General features: G+C 46.7%; 1 protein-coding gene across 1 annotated transcript in view; it reads left to right on the forward strand.

The window, feature by feature from the left end:
- The window catches only part of FANCC (FA complementation group C), a 199089-nt gene that overhangs the window by 15857 nt on the left and 165837 nt on the right, over window positions 1-17395 (forward strand). The window contains exon 3 of the mRNA XM_074995137.1: window positions 9102-9196. Within this exon, the coding sequence (XP_074851238.1) occupies window positions 9102-9196 (95 nt within the window). The remainder of the gene's footprint in view (window positions 1-9101; window positions 9197-17395) is intronic.

The raw sequence follows: 17395 nt of genomic DNA on the forward strand, positions 1-17395 counted from the left end.
GCTTGTGAAAAGGTCAAGCCATCTTGTCTTGTTTCCACGTACTGTCAGGAAGCTGGTGAGCCTTTTCTGCCTGCTCCAGAAATGTGCCGGTCTTTGAGATCTGCAAGAAAGCAACCTACACACCTCTGTAAAACATTATGCCTTTGGTATGGTAGCCACATTGGATTTGAGATTCAGGAGAACAGTGCCATGATGAATGTTTGCTGACACTGCTGAAAGTTGTTATTCCTGATGCTCACAGAGAATGCTATTGTGCCAGTTACCTAGAGTAGGATCTGTACTAGCACATGCGCAAAGAAAGAATAATTACCTACCCTACAGTATTTCCAGTAATTCTGGAAAGCTGTCATCAAGGAATGACCCCACAAGCTTTACACTTTTCTGGGGAGTTAGCAATGGTTTGTGGAACTTTCTGAGAAACCACAGGTGGCCACTGTGGAAATCCATCCTATATTTGGTATTCTGGCTGTCAGACCTCCCCACTATAGACCAACATGGCAGACAACTCAGAGTGCAGCAATGTGGACCTTGCACTTTAAATTTCAGGAACTGCTCTCTCTGGACTCTCGGCAGGAGTTTGGGGCATTGCTGGAGGATGGCAAGGGTGTCCTAATCCCTGGCAAGTGGTGTTAGACTTGGCAGACTCTGTGGTGTATACCATGGCCACTGGCATGGTGCTGCAGCCATGCATTATGGTGCATGTATTGGCTCTCTCACAGGAGGACCAGCATGCAGTCCAGGACCTTCCCTTGACTGTACAGCATTGTTTGGAGCAAACACAGTTTCCTGCTTACACAGTCTGAGGGACTGTCAATCCACACTTAAATCCCTGGTGATTCATACACATACTCCCTAGAGGAAACAATTTATGCCCCAGCTCCCTTTCAGTTTTACTCTGGCCCAGTGAGGCAGGATGGCAACAGACAAAGAGGCAGGAATGGCCAGATCAGGGTTTGAACAGGGGTCAAAACCCAATTTTTGAAGATGTGCCCAAGGATGGAGTCTACCTAGATCAGGCGTGTCCAACCCATGGCCCGCAGGCCGCATGCGGCCCTGGACAGCTAGTAATGCGGCCCCACAAGATCGTAAACTTTTAACATTATTATGTGATTTATATCCATTAACTATATTATGTATTTTATATGCGGCCCAAGACAATTCCTCTTCACTCAGTGCGGCCCAGGCAAGCCAAAAGGTTGGACACCCATGACCTAGATCCTTTCTGTTTTGTAAACTGATTGTTCTGGTTCTACTCTGCCTGGATCCAGATTTCATCTGATCCCTGTGTCCTAAGCATGGTGAAGTCAGGATACTTTGTCCAGTTCCATGCCTTCCCACCCCCACTTCCTTGTCCGTCTTCTGGTACCCTTTACATGAGCAGCTCCTACTATAGGAGGTGCACTTGCTTCTTGAGTTAGGAGCAACAGAGGAGGTTCCTCAGAGTTTTGGGGCAGGGAGTTTATCCACAAGGCCAAGAATGGTGTGCACCTGATCCTAGGCCTAAGAGGTCTCAATTCCTTCATAGGGAAGAAGAGGTTCAAAATAATCTCAGTGGCTTCCATTATCCATTCCCTGGATACAGGGGACAGGTATGCCATCCTTGACATGAAAGATGCATTCTTTCATATATCCATCATTCCAGAAAATGGGAGATTTCTCCACTATGTGATAGGTATCAAGCACGACCAATTCTGGGTGCCTTTCCTCAGCCCTCTTGTGTTCACAAAAGGCATCATAGGGGTTGTAGCTTACCTATGCAGATACTGGGTGTAGGTGTTTCCATACCTGGACGACTGACTCATCAAGGCCAAGTTGCATGTGACCCTGACATGTGCCACATGCCTGAAGCTGTGTCTTATTATCAACATACCCAAATCCACCCTGATACCTACACACTGAATAGGATACAGAGCCACTCTCATACAGATTCACAGGTGGCCAGAGCCTCCTTATGTAAGACTTGCTTGCAGATTTTGAAAGACATTTTGGAGACTCTGACAATTCTCCACTACAATGGCATGAAATTGCATGAAACTCTTAGGACACATGGCAGCGGGCACATACATAGTCCAGCTCACCAGTTTATACCTCACACTTCTCCAGGCATGGCTAGCACAAGTGCACAAGCTCAGCCACAATCTCTTGAACACTATGTGACGTTTCCTCTGACTGTTCTCTAATCACTATTGTGGGGGTCACAGAAGCCTCTACTGTGCCTGGACCCAAATTACAGAATGGCGTTGGTCACAGATGCCTCAGTGCTAGGGTGGGGATCATAGCTTGAAGAGATGAGGACTCAATGCCTGTGGTCACAGGTGGAATTAGCTCTACATACCAATGTGAGAGTGCTCAGGGTAGTTTGGCTGGTGTGCCAAGCCTTCAGGGAACATATACAGGATGCCTGCTTGGCAGTACTCATAGGTAATATGTCGGTGATGTTCTACATATACAAGCAGGTGCCCATTTGTCTTCCCTGTACAGAGAAGCCCTAAATCAATAGTATCCAAAACAAAATCCCCACTGTCAGCACCCTCTCCCAGGCACCACAGTCTCCCTTGCCAGCACTTCCCAGGTGCCGCACCCGCCACCAGCCAGGCTATTTACTGGAGTTGTGTCGTGTCCCCCCCGCCCCTCCGGGGCTGAAGCTGCACCATGCCACATGAGCCCTCCAGGGCTGGAGCTTTCTGTTACCTGAGAAACTACCTCCACTCCTACCACCTCATGCTGGGGCACATGCGTGGAGTGCCCAGAGAAGCTCCCCATATTTGCCACAATCTGCAGCCCCACTTGTGGTAAACAAGGAGCATATTGGACAACATGACCCTCGATTTTTGGGAGTTTTGCACATTTCTCCTATCATGGTCAAACCACCTGCTGTATATCTTCCCACACTTTCTGTTGACACACAGGGTACTTATCAAGGTTTTCAAGGGCAGAACATCTCTGATATTGATAGTGACAGTGTAGCCATGTCAGCACTAGTTCACCACATGGTTGAACCTCTCTGTGACCCCACCATTGTCCCTGCTGCTTTGCCTGAACCTTCTTACTCAGGAACACGGCAAGTTCTGACTGAAAACCTGGAGTTCCTCCACATTTTAGTATGGAAACACCGTGGTTGAATCCTGTCGAACTCTTGTGTTCTGGCCCAGTGAGGGAGGTTCTAGTGGAGAGCAGGAACCCTTCCATCCAAGCCACATATTTGTCAACATGAAGATGGTTTTTGATTTGGTCTTCACAGCAGGAAACACCCCTGCAACAGGTACCCATACACACTGTCCTAGATTACCTACTATACCTCAAACAGGGCCTCGGAATATCCTCGGCAAGAGTATATCTGGCAGCTATCTTTGTCACCTGGGGATAGGCAGTAGATCAGTGTTTGCTAACCCAATGCTCAGCTGCTTCCTGTAGGGCCTGGACAAGCTCCCTACGTGTAGCTGAATCATCCAGTTCCACAGTGGGACATTAACCTGGTATTAACCAAGTTCATGGGCCCTCCATTTGAATCCATGGCCTTTTGCCCTCTCTCCTACCTCTCTGGGAAGATGCCATTGCTGGTAGTGATCACGTCTGCTGGGAGGGTGTCTGAGCTAATGGAGCTGATGTGTGAGCCCCGTATAAGCTGTTTTATAAAGACAAGGTTCAGCTGTGCCTGGACCCCGTTTTCAACCCAAAAATGGTTTCCCAGTTTCACGTTAATTGGGACCATTTCCTCCCCAGGTTCTTTCCAAAACCCCATGTGAACAACAGAGAGTGAGCACTTCATTCCCTAGATGACAGACGCACACTGGAATTTTATATTGAACAAATGAAACCATTCCATAAAACTCCATCACTGAGAAAATGAGGGGTCTTCCCATATTCTTACAGCTCATCTCAACAGGGATCACATCTTGTATATGGACAAGTTATGACTTGGCGAATGCGCCTTCTCTGCTGCTGACAGCGCATTCCTTGAGAGCACAAGTGTCATCTGTGCCTTCCTTGTGCATATCTTGAGGACATCTTGGCTGCGTCTACACGTGCACGCTACTTCGAAGTAGCGGCACCAACTTCGACGTTAGGCGGCGAGACGTCGAAGTCGCTAACCTCATGAGGAGATAGGAATAGCGCCCTACTTCGATGTTCAACGTCGAAGTAGGGACAGTGTAGACGATCCGCGTCCCGCAACGTCGAAATTGCTGGGTCCTCCATGGCGGCCATCAGCTGTGGGGTTGAGAGATGCTCTCTCTCCAGCCCCTGCGGGGCTCTATGGTCACTGTGTGCAGCAGCCCTTAGCCCAGGGCTTCTGGCTGCTTCTGCGGCAGCTGGGGATCTATGCTGCAGGCACAGGGTCTGCAACCAGTTGTCAGCTCTGTGTATCTTGTGTTGTTTAGTGCAACTGTGTCTGGGAGGGGCCCTTTAAGGGAGCGGCTTGCTGTTGAGTCCGCCGTGTGACCCTGTCTGCAGCTGTGCCTGGCATCCCTATTTCGATGTGTGCTACTTTGACGTGTAGACGTTCCCTCGCTGCGCCTATTTCGATGTGGTGCTGCTCAACGTTGAAGTTGAACATCGACGTTGCTGGCCCTGGAGGACGTGTAGACGTTATTCATCGAAATAGACTATTTCGATGTTGGCTGCACGTGTAGACGTAGCCCTTCAGGGCAGCAACATGTTCCTTTGTGCATATCTTCACTGTCCAGTATGGTAGCACTTAACATGCCAGGGTGGATGCTGCCTTCTGTAGGCTGGTCCTGCAGTCAGCAACCAGTTGAACTCTGATACTTCTTCCAGGAGCATTGCTTGGAAGTCATCTATTGGAATAAATGTAAACAAGCACTTGAGGAAAAATGCTTGCCTGTCTTTTGTAACTGCTGTTCTTTGAGATGTGTTGCTCATGTCCATTCTGATTCCCACACACCCTCCACTCTGCTGGAATGATCCAGCAAGAAGGAACTAAGCAGATGGTGGATTGGCAGTGGCACGTATACACCACCATAGCAGCACTACTCTAGGGCTGTTTCTGCACAGGCCACTTTCTTTGAAAGTGGCATGCTAACACATGGCCCGAAATATGCTAATGAGGCACGGATGCAAATTCCCCATGCCTCATTAGCATAAGGTCACGTGATTTGGAGTCCAGAAGACCATTCTTCCAGACTCCAAAATGCTGTTTAGAAGTGCAGCCCTAGGGGGGTCTTCCGGAAGGAAGTCCTTCTTCAAGAGGCCCCTTCTTTACAAAAAATTTTTTATAGAAACGGCCCAGGGGACTCTGCACCCGATCCAACAGGTACTGATACAATGTAATCTTTTGCCCCATCACTTCTGCTTTTTCTTCTTCCTCTCGCTAAATAAAGTTTTGATTGTGTAAGTTATGTAATTCAATATTTTTATTGAGAACGTCTTTATGGCATACTGCAAGTGTGTGTGTGTGTGTGTGTGTGTGTGTGTGTGTGTGTAAGAAGGTATGGCAGGGTTGAAAACAGTTGAATTGGACTGTTTTTTGTAAGATATACAGCTTCTCTGCTCTGGGTGTTAATATCTCTACATTAGACTCTGACAAAGGCTCAAATCACCTTGTCTGATCTGACTTGTTTTTTCCTCTTTTGATAAGTACTGTTGGTACTGGGCCATTTCCACCTTGCTCAATAGACCTTGTCAGCTCTGGCCCTCCCTCTTAATGGGACCCCACTCTTTAAATACCCCTCTGAAACCACCCCCCAACTCATGCATCTGATGAAATGGGTCTTTGCTCATGAAAGCTGATGCTCCAAAATATCTGTTAGTCTATACGGTTCCACAAGAATTCTTGTTGTTCTCGAAGCTACAGACTAACACGGCTACCTCTCTGATACTTGAGGTTTGTGATGTTTTTATGTATAAAGTATCTTTACTGCTTATTACTGAAGTATTTTTGATTTTGCATTAGTAATGTAGCAATTTTCAGATAATTTTAACCACATTTATTATAACAGTAGTGGTTTAATATTTTAAGTAGGGCTGTTGATTAATTGCCATTAAGTCATGTGATTATCTCAAAAATTAATCACAGTTAGTTTTAACAGCACTGCTAAATAATATAATTCTGACTGAAATATATTAAATATTTTGGGTGTTTTTCTACATTTTTAGTTACAACACAAAATACAAAGTTCAGTGCTCACTTCAGATTATTTTTATTACAGATATTTAAACTATAAAAATTGTAAACAAAAGATAGTATTTTTCAATTTACCTGATACAAGTACTCTAGTGCAATCTCTTTATTCTGAAAGTACAATTTAAAAGTATAGGTTATTACATAACTGTACTCAGAAACAATGTAAAACTTCAGCACTTATAAGACTACTCAGTCCTATTGTACAGCGAACCATTAAGAGAAATGAGTTTGTTCACAGTTGCAGAAGCTTCCTGCTTTTTATTTATAATGTCACTGAAAGTGAAAGCAGGTGTTCCCATGACAGGTGTTTGCAAGGTATTTACGTATAAGATAAGTGAAACATTTATATGCCTTTTGTGCTTCAGCCATCATTCCAGATGACATGCTGATGATGTTCATTTAAAAAAAATAACGTTTTAATTACATTTGTGACTCAACTCCTTGGAGGAGAATTGTATGTCTCCTGCTCTGTGTTTTACCAACATAATGCCATATATTTCTTGTTATATCAGTCTCAGATGATGATACAGCACATTGTTCATTTTATGACCAGTTTCACTGCAGATTTGACCACACGCAAAGAAGAAAACACAGTGTGAGAGTTCTAAAGATAGCCATAGCTCTTGAACCAAGGTTTAAGAATCTGAAGTACCTTCTAGAATCTGAGGGACAAGGCATGGAATATGCTTTCAGAAGTCTAAAAAGAACAACACACTAATGCTGAGGTTACAGAACCTGAACAACCAACACCAAAACTTTTGTTGGTGGGAACAGACTCACATGGTGAAAATGAACCTATGTTGGTCTGCACTGCTGTGGATCATTATCATGCAGAACCAGTTAAAATCATAGACATTGTGAACAAGAAGCGGGTAACATTATTTCCTACAAACGTAAATAAACCTGTTCATCTGAAGGGGACCAGAAATAGGACTGAGTGGACTTGTGGGCTCTAATGTTTTATATTTGTTTTATTTTTGCAAGTTTTTTGTTTGTTGTAATTCTGTATTTGCAAGTTAACTTTTAAATCGGGAAATTGAAAAATACTTCTTTGTTTTTTGCAGTGCAAGTATCTGTAATCAAAATGAAAGTGATGGTTCTGTGCTTTGTATTTCATATTGCAATTGCTATAATACCATTTGAAAAGGTAGAAAACATCTGAATTATTTAAATGATATTCACAATTAAGTGTTTAAATCATTTGACAGCCCTAATTTAAAGTCTTTGATTCCCAAAAGCGTAGGACTGTAATAGAGTTGGTTGGAAATAGAAATCATTATTTGTTTAACTTCTCTCCCAAATAATTTCACACCAGGATTTTTTAATTGAAATTGTGTTTTTGAAGATGGTAAAATTAACTAATTGTTAAAGTCCAAAGTGTGCTAACAGCCAAATGCTAATTGTGTGTACTGAAAGCACAAACCAGAACCAGGATATTTTCAACTTCTAGTGGCTAGTACACAAGTTTCCTTTTACATTGATCTTAAACAAACTAGGAAATTATGTAGGCTCATAAAATGTATATTTAAAAGATCCCAGTGCACATAACAAAACTGTAGTTAGTTATATGTGTGTGTTTGATAACTATTTCTGGCAGAGATGTGAGTCAGTGGGAGGCCAGTGATGGCCTACAGGCTTGTTGGACATTTATTGAAGAATACTGGTTTAAATCAATATTAACATCTTTGATCACCTGGTGAAAATACAGAAGTTACTTAATGGAGCTTTTATTTCTTTTCTGCAGGCTTTGCTAGCAAAGTACTTCTAAATGATACTGTTTATTACATCCTGGATGACGAGTATATTGAGAACAACATAAGTCATTGTAGGGGATCATTTTAATGCTACAATTTCTTTTCCTACTGTCCCTAAAACCTTTGAATAATATATTTTATATTTTTATTAAAAATAATAGCACTTAGTAAACTAATGTTGTATCAGACCTTTATTATTAAACCCAGTTTTTGTAGGTTTACAGTATAGCCAATTTTTTCTCTGGGATGGAATTTGAACTATAAGCTTAGCCTCTGATAAACAGCAATATTTAAAACGTTTTGGAAAAGAGTCCACAAGCCTGAGTAAGCAGGCTATGCAGGCACAGGGCTATGCTCAGAAGACATGAGAATCACACTCCTCAGCTCCGACTTTCTACTGGTCTGTGTTTACATGGGCAGGGGCTCTTCTGCAGTGTATGTTGGTGTACCAGATATGGGTGGGTATTCCTCACATACCTGGGGTTATTGATTAGTAGAACTGTATACTGGCTACATCCATGCATTCCTTTAATCCATTCATAAATCTGCCCCTGTGGTCCTAAAGTGTGGTTGTTCAGTGTTGTGTGGAGTCTTCCTGTATGCCTTGCATCTTGGATTCACTGAGCAGCAGAAATTGCCACAGCATGTAGTGTCCAATGCATCCATCTGCAGGGTTCCAAGATTTGCACCGATATCATGAAGACTTTTCAAAATTCATAATTGAAATTTTCAGGGATAAAGTTCATATGTTTGTCTTTAAATATAGGTAAGGTTATAATGATAAAATAGTAATACATCTTGTCTAACAATTGCTTATTATGACTAATAACGTTAAGGAAAAATACAAAGACCAGTTTAAATAGTTACTGCACATTACCTGTAGTCACTGTGCTATACATGATTTTAAAGATGATCTGAATACTTTATAGGCTTGAATATTTTGAATAGAATGTGTAGTTCACTGTGTTCTTCTGTGCTTTTATTTTTTTATAATTCTGATTAAAGGAAATGAACATAAAAGAGCTACATACAAATAATATTAAGATTGTGATGTGACTCTAGTAGAATAGATATTCTTAAAGTTAAGATTGATATTTGGGACTTGGGTTTGATGTTTTATCCAGGATAGAGGATTGCTGCATATATGCATTGTTTTATATTTTTATTGTATTTTATAAATGTATCCTTTTTTTTTGCTTCCTCAGATGAGAGCCAGAAAACTCTAATGCAATGCTTATGTTGTCTGTACAGCAATAAACCACAAAGCCCTGTGGAATTGAAGGCTAACAGCTGGATACTGGTAAGCGAATGAACCCTCCCCTTCCCTGACTGCTTTGAATTAAATTGATTATTAAAAGGTGCTATATCTATACCATAGAGATAGTGTCTCATTTCAGAAACTGCTCCAAAGACAACCTACGTACATTTTGTGTTGAAATATGTTCGGCTCTAATTATAACATAATCTGTATTAGCTTGTCATTCTGAATGTTAAAAATATATGGTGTTCAAATTAGGGTAAATTTTATCGTCTTTACACAATGGAGTCCTAAATCTAGTAACTGCCAGTCAGGAACAAAGATTAGAAATCAGAAAGGAAGAAAGTTCTATAAAGAGATGAATTAGGGTAGAATAAAATAATCTGGAAACATGAAATTGTTTTGAAAACAATTCCTATTTGCTTTTTAATTTGTCTTTTTAGTTGCTTTGTTTTTTGTTTAATCTTTCTTGCCTATGGAGAAGCTAATTGTATTCAATTTTTCTTTAGAGACAGTTAGTGAAGATTTATACTTAATGAGCTGTAAGAAATAATGAACCTTAAACCACTTTAATGCCACATTTAGGGTTAATGTAGGCACATCTGTTGTTCACGTTTGATGCACTAATTCCCTGAGCCAAAGAAGCACAATTTTAAGCATGTGCTTAAGTGATGTGCTAAATTTGGGACTTAGGGCACATCTAGTTGAATGAGTGCAGTGTCATTGGATTGATTTGCACCAAAATAAGAGGTGACAGAAATGTTGATGGAATGGTTCAGAGTCTCAAATATATAGTCCTTCAGGTTATACCAGCTCAGTTACTTACTACCCTATCAGTTGAAATCTATACTAATGTTGCAGAATTTTTGAATGTTATCAAAGCACTTCAGTTTTTAGTATTTCAACTCCTATGTATTCATTCCTAGATACTATAATAAACACTCATGCATAAATATGTAGCTGAAATATTTAACTCCTTAATAATTCAGGGTTAACCAAAATCACCCTCCTCCTTTTCTGTTACCCCCCCGCCCCACATTCCACTCCTTTCTCAAGACCCTGAAAAAATTGATACACCTCAGAACTTGTCCAGAAAGTCAAGGAGGGGGCATGTTAGTGAGGCAGTTTGGAAGATGCTAATGAGATGCTGACATGAATACGACGCACCTCATTAGTATAATGATGGCCGCGCATGATTCTGAAGTGCCACTTTCTGAACACACGCTGCCTGTGTAGATGGGAGCCTTTCGAGATACACCCCCTGACTTTGAAAGCCCCTTCTTCCTAAAACCAAATAGGAAAGGAGGGGGCATGTGTAGACACAGCCCAAGAATCCAGTGGCACCTTATGGACTAACATATTTTAGAGCATAAGCTTTCATGGGCAAAGACCTGCCTCGTCAGATGCTTGAGTTTTTGGAAGAAGGGTCTTCTGGAAGAGGGGTTTCCCTTGGAAGAACTACCATGTCTTTCCAAAGGAGCCCTGTCTACATGGCAGCTTTGCTTTCAGAAGGGATCTTCCGGAAGCAAGATCTCATGGGGGTATGCTAATGAGGTGTGAGATGTTTTAATCCCACGCTTCATTAGCATCTTTTGCTCCACTCGTTACCATGTCCCTTCTGGAAGGGGGCGGTGGGAGCGAGTGTAGACACAGCCTACAAGTTTTACTGCTGATACAAGGTATTTTCCACAACGGACAAATTCTCTTTCTCTTACTGTTTCTTTACTGTGCACCTTAAAATGGTCTAAATCATTTTCCTGAAGGTATCTAGTTAAGATAAATTGTTTTATTATCCTTTATAGATAGTATCATCGTTTTGGCCAACACAATGTAAATAGGACCACATAACTCCCCTTTTGGAAACTTGAACCAGAAGTTAGCTTGGCCTTCTCATACTCAATTGCCACTGAAAACCAGTTTGTCATTGTAGGTTTGCTTGTGACAGCTAACATATTTTTATTTTTAAATGATTTTTATTAATAACATTTTAAAATATAGAATACTTAAGCAGTCGAATTTTTTTGGACAGGTGAACCCGTTAGTAGCTGTTTCCTGGCAACTTGGCCACATTCAGACTATGTCCTAACAGGGTACACAACTATGTAAATATGCATACAATATGCAAAATAAAAAAAGACTGCAATATATGTGATATGGGAACCATAAATTTGAAAAAAGGCTATGTCGACATTACATAATAAAGTCAATTTAAGGCAATTATGTTGATTTTACGATGTCACAGTCTTCAGTGTAAATACCATTAGGTCAATTTTAGGGAGCACTAAGGTCAATATTATTACACCCACCATGTGAGTCGATGTAGCGTCAAGTTTAAATTTAAAAGGTCAAATTAATACTAGTGTGGAAATGCAATTTCTTTAAATCAACTTTATTGGCCTGTAGAGGTGTCCCATATGTATCCCACAATGCCCCACAATTGTTCGCTCTGGCTGCTTTCATCTCTGCTGCTCTCCAGGTGTACAGAAAATAGGTAACAGGAAGCCTGCAAGTTTGAATTTGGCACCAGGAAGCCCAGGAAATTGAAGTGGGCATCTGGTCCCATTTTGAGTTTGTTTCTTTATTATCAGTGGGCCAATCACATCTACCCATGAAAATATAGCCCCAGCATGCGGTGATGGGTTCTTCCCTGCACAGGATAGAGCCAGAAGAGGTTGAGATATTTTTTTCAGTGTTGGCGCCAGTTCCTGGCCCACTGCACCATGTGGCAGCTAGGCTGTGGGGGGTCATGCTTGCATGAGAAGCTGAGAAACTTCTTTTCTGTGCTTCACATTTTTACAAGGTCAGCCTTCCCTTCCCCCACAGGTACCACGCAGTTGGTGTCTATCATCTGTTCAACTGCATCACATGGCTAGCCCCCAACCCAATAAAAGTGTGTGTCTGCAGTGCAGTGCTGACCACGCTACCAGACAGTACCACCTCCTTGCTTGTTGAATAGTAACAAAGAGGAAGCCGTGCTAGTCTATACACTATCAAAACAAAAAGCAGTCAAGTATCTCTTTAAAGAGTAGCAAAATGGTTTATTAGGTGAGCTTTCGTGGGACAGACCCACTTCTTCAGACCATAGCCAGACAGTCTGTTCTGGTTTGGCTATGGTCTGAAGAAGTGGGTCTGTCCCACGAAAGCTCACCTAATAAACCATTTTGCTGCTCCTTGCTTGTGTGTGATGAATTCTCAAAAGGCAGAAAAATTCTAGGGGGCTGGCTGTCACCAGAAAGTCCCCCACCTGCGGCAAAGATTTTTGGGAGTTTGCTGTTGCAGGGGGATGGGGGAAGGGGGGGAGTCTCTGAAGCTTCTGAAGAGACCATCTCAACTGATTTCTCAGTGACACCTCCCACCCATCATTGATTATGGGAGGCCAGCCCCCCGCAGTCAATGATATTTGGGGCTGCCCCCAAACTGGAGAAAGCCCCTGAGGGGACCTGAAAGGACCATGTCAACTGGTCCCTCAGCTCCACCCCCCACCCTATAGCATGATCTGTTGTGCCAAAGCAAGCTTTGGAAATCTGGCTCCATTTCAGGAAAGCACTTTTTGTTTTCAGTGGACTGAATTGTTTCCATTATGATCTGCAAAATGTATTATTCCATACATACTGTGCTTTCAAAGAGGCAGAAGTAGCTGAAGGACCAGTTGAGATGGCACAGTCACCTGGTTGATTCCAGGGCACAGAGTCATTCTGGCATGTGGGTATGACAGTCTCCTGCCTGACATGCTAGTTGGCTGACCAGGCAAAAGTGGTACCTAAATGTGTTCTTTCAATGGTGGGAAAGGCAGCTGAGCAGCCAGTTTATATGGTTCAGTCACCTTCTGAATCCAGCCTGTTTGGTTTTCTTTCAGCTGCAATTCCCTACTTTTCTTCTTTCCTTCTGAAAAAAATGGCTGTTTGCTTTCCATGAGAAGGGAATGAGGACAATGCCATGTGGCAGGGTGGTATCACATACTCACAACCATTTGTGGGGCATTTTTTCCCATGCTGCATCAGTGACAAAATCCAGAATACTTCCGGGCTGAGGGAACTGTGGGATAGGTTCCCACAATGCACTGCTGCAATGGCTGATGTTTGGTGGTTCAGTGTGGCAGCACTAAGTCGACTTTGTGGGGAGATGAGGATACTCATTTTCGAAGTTATAAAACCCATTGTTATGAAATTGAATTGAAGAAGATAGTGTAGACATAGAGTTAGTCTCTTGTGTTTTTGAATTCTGTAAAATAATACAGATTGAACCTCTCTAGTCTGGCATCCTCTGGTCTGGCAATATCCAGGGTCCAGCATGATTTTAGTTAGGCTGATACCCACTTATCATGGGAGTATCCAAGTTTCCTGAAGTCCCATAAATTTTGTTTACAGCCACCATTTCTGGCTCTCAGTGTTCTGTGCTAGTTTTTTAGCACTAATCCACCCCTAAATGTCTTCTCATAGCCCTGTAAGCAGTGGAAGTGTTGGTAATGCTGCTAGAAAATATCAACCTCCCATGGTTCAGCAAATTCTTTGGTTCGGTACTGGTTAGGTCCCAAGGGGTGGTGCACTAGAGGTTTAACCTGTATTGCCTGAATGTTGTTTTTTCTGCTTGGTGTGGTAGTTTAGTTTGGTTTGATTTGTTTTGTTAGCATTGAATAGCAAAAGTGTAAACTGCTTCTTGGAAATCATATAAGCCGCGTCTGCACTAGCCGGCTATTTCGAAGTAGCTGTGCCAACTTCAAAATAGCGCCCGCCGCGTCTACATGTGCCGAGCGCTATTGTGAAGTTGAAATCGACGTAAGGCGGCGAGACATCGAAGTCGCTATCCTTATCAGGAGATGGGAATAGCGCCCTACTTCGATGTTCAACGTCGAAGTAAGGCATGTGTAGATGATCTGTGTCCTGCAACATCGAAATAGCGGGGTCCTCCATGGCAGCCATCAGCTGAGGGGTTGAGAGACACTCTCTCCAGCCCCTGAGCTCTATGGTCGCCATGTGAAGCAGCCCCTTAAAGCTCCCCGCCCCCTTATTTCCTGTGCAGGAAGCTGAGAGCTCGTGCAGGCAGCAGCACAGCCCCGTGCACAGCCTGCACGTCCTCAGCAGCCCCAACCCACCACCCTGCACCCCATGGCATCCAGCCAGCCCCCCAAGCGCCCCCATGGCACCCCCTTAAGGGGTCCCAGGGCTCCCAGCCTGCCAGCCAGCGGGGGAAGAGGCAGCGGGGCCCCTCCTGGACGGAGGCCGAGATCCGGGACCTGCTGGGGCTCTGGGGCGAGGAGGAGGTGCTCCAGGTAATCGGGAGCAAGAGGTGGAATGCGGATGCGTTCACTCGGCTGGCCGAGGGCCTGGCTGCCCAGGGTCACCCTGCCCCCACTCCTGACCACATCAGGAGTAAGGTAAAGGAGCTGCGGCAGGGTTATGCCTGGGCCCGGAACACGGCCAGCCTATCTGGGGCCACCCCCGCCGCTTGTCCCTTTTACAGGGAGCTCAGGGCCATCCTGGGCCCCCGGTACACCTCCCCCCCCTCGGCCACCCTTGACACATCGGACGATGAGCCCCAGCAGGCCCCAGAGACGGAGTCCGCCCTGGAGGCCAGCCCTGCACCTCAGGGGCCCTCCCAGGAGCCCACCCCTAGGACACCGGATGAGGAGGAGGAGGCCTCCAGCGATGGGGGGCTGCTGATAGATCTCCCCTCCCGCAGCTCCAGCAGGGCATCCGCCCAATGGGTGTCCCCCGACCATGGGAGCGGACTGTCAGGTATGTACCCCCTGGTGCACACCCCCGGGGTTAAGGGGTGGGGACAAGAGACATGACCAGGGCCCTCCACACGCCCAGATGACCATGGCCCCAAGAACAGCAGTGGCATGTCCCTCAGAAGAGTGCATCAGCCCCTGCCCCCTAGCAGGACAGCACCATACCCCCTCCCTGGGGATGGGGGGAGCGGAACCTAGGGTCCCCGGGGGTGGGGGTGGAGGTTGGACACCGATCATCATCAGCATCTCCAGGGGACGGGGTTGGGGAACCAGCAGCAGAGGAGTTGGGGGACAAGGGCCACGGGTCAGGGCCCAGACTAACGGCTGTCTCCACTCTTCTTCCCCCCGTGTTCCGCAGCTGCACCATCGGAGAGCCCAGAGAGCACCAGCATGGCGTCAGTGGTCCTGGACAGCCCACCGGGGCCATCCCACCAGGCCAGCCCCTCGGCGGAGCACGGACCAGTCCCAGGACGAGCCCAACAGCAGCGGAGCCATCTGCGGGTGTCCACGGACCCCCAGCTGCTCGCCACCCTCTGGTGTCAGCTGGAAGTGTCCGAGTGGTGCCTGCAGGTGGAGGAGTGGCGGCTCCATCTCCAGGAGCGAGCGCTGGCCTGGCGCCAGGAGGCTTGGGGGGGCCTTCATGCGTACCTTCCAGGACATCGCGCGGCACTTGGCCCCCCCGCCGCTCCGCCCGCTGCTCCACCCGCCGCTCCGCCTGCCGTCCCTCCACCATCAGCCGTCCTGGGGCCTGCCACCGAGGGGGACCATGGGCCTCCGGACTCCGCTCGGCCCTATCTGCCGGTTCTCCCGGCCCCCACGCAGCCTCAACCAGGCCTCCGGCCGAGACGTGGGTCGCGCCCACCAACACCAGGCGCAGGACAATAGGGGGTGCGTGGCTGAGGACATTGCCCCCCAAGGCCCCCTCTGGCCCCCTCCTTTGGACATATTCCCCCCATCTTTGTAAATAGTTTTTATTCTACCCCTGTTTTGTACCTGCCCCTCATGTACATAGTTCCCCCCTTCTTCTGTTAATAATTAATACAGGTTGCACGATTTTGTTTAAAAAAAATTCCATTTATTGCACAGAAGTGTGTGTGTGGGGGTGCTCTCGGGTTCTCTGTGGTGTGGGCGTGGGGGCAGGGAGTGTTGTGGAGGATGGGGGGGTGCAGTGGGTGGTTCACCCGCAGCTGGCCTTGCCAGCGTTCACCCCACAGCCTGGTCAAAATGGGCCCACAGGGCCTCCTGGACCCGGATACCCTCAGGGTCGACCTGGCGACTGGGGGCAGCGGGTGGCTGGCCATTGGCCCTGCCAGCCTTCACAGCCCAGCCCTGGAAGAAGGCCTCTCCCTTGCGCTCCACCAGGTTGTAGAGTGTGCCGCATGCGCCCACAGCCTGGGGGATGTTAGTGAGGCCTGCATCCAGGTGGGTGAGGAGACACCTCCAGTGCCCTTTGAGGCGGCTGAAAGTGCGCTCAACCACCTGGCGTGCATGGTTCAAGCGCGTGGTGAAGCGCTCCTGGCTGGTTGTGAGATGGCCCATGTAAGGGAGCATGAGCCAGGGCTGGAGGGGGTACGCCGCGTCTGCGATGAGGCAGAGGGGTATGGTAGTGTCCCCCACAGGGATCTCCCGCTGGGGGATGTAGGTCCCCACCTCCAGCTGGCGGCACAGGCCCGAATTTCTGAACACCCGGGCGTCGTGGGTGCTGCTAGGCCAGCCAACATAAATGTCCAAGAGGTGGCCCCGGCTGTCCACCAAGGCCTGGAGGACCATGGAATGGTATCCCTTCCTATTGAGGAAGCGTCCTCCGCTGTGCTCTGGGGCACGGATGGGGATATGGGTTCCATCCAGAGCCCCAAAGCAATTTGGGAAGCTCAGGCTGGCAAACCCCGCGATGGCAGCGTCCGGGTCCCCAAGCCGCATGAGCCTGTGGAGGAGCAGGGCATTGATTCTGCGGACGACCTGCAGGGGAAGGACATGAGAGAGCACTGGTGAGGGGTGTGCAGGGTGTGTCTGGCCCTCCCCCCAGGGCTCTCCCCTCCGGGCTCCCCTCCCGCTCCTCCTGGGTCCTCTTACCTCCATGAGGACAGCCCCAATGGTGGCCTTGCCCACGCCGAACTGCTGCCCTACAGATCGGTAGCTGTCTGGAGTGGCCAGCTTCCAGACAGTGATGCCGACCCGTTTCTCTACGGTGAGGGCACGTCGCATGGGGGTGTCCTGGTGCCGTAAGGCAGGGGTGAGCCACTGGCAGAGCTCCAGGAATGTCTGCCGGCTCATTTGGAAGTTCTGGAGCCAGCAGTCGTTGTCCCACTCACAGAGCACCAGCCACTCCCACCAGTCCATGCTCGTGGGGTATTTCCATAGCCTGCGGCGGGGAGGGGCTGGGAGGGCAGCAAGGTCTGGGGCTGCTTCCTCATCCACTCATCTTCCTCAAATAAAAGATGGTCAGTGGCTTCCTGCATGGCACTGAGCAGGGCAACCACTGCTCCTCCAGGGGCGGGTGTGTGGGCCTC

The sequence above is a fragment of the Carettochelys insculpta genome, chromosome 5 (assembly GCF_033958435.1).
Source record: "Carettochelys insculpta isolate YL-2023 chromosome 5, ASM3395843v1, whole genome shotgun sequence".
In the NCBI taxonomy this organism is placed as follows: domain Eukaryota; kingdom Metazoa; phylum Chordata; order Testudines; family Carettochelyidae; genus Carettochelys; species Carettochelys insculpta.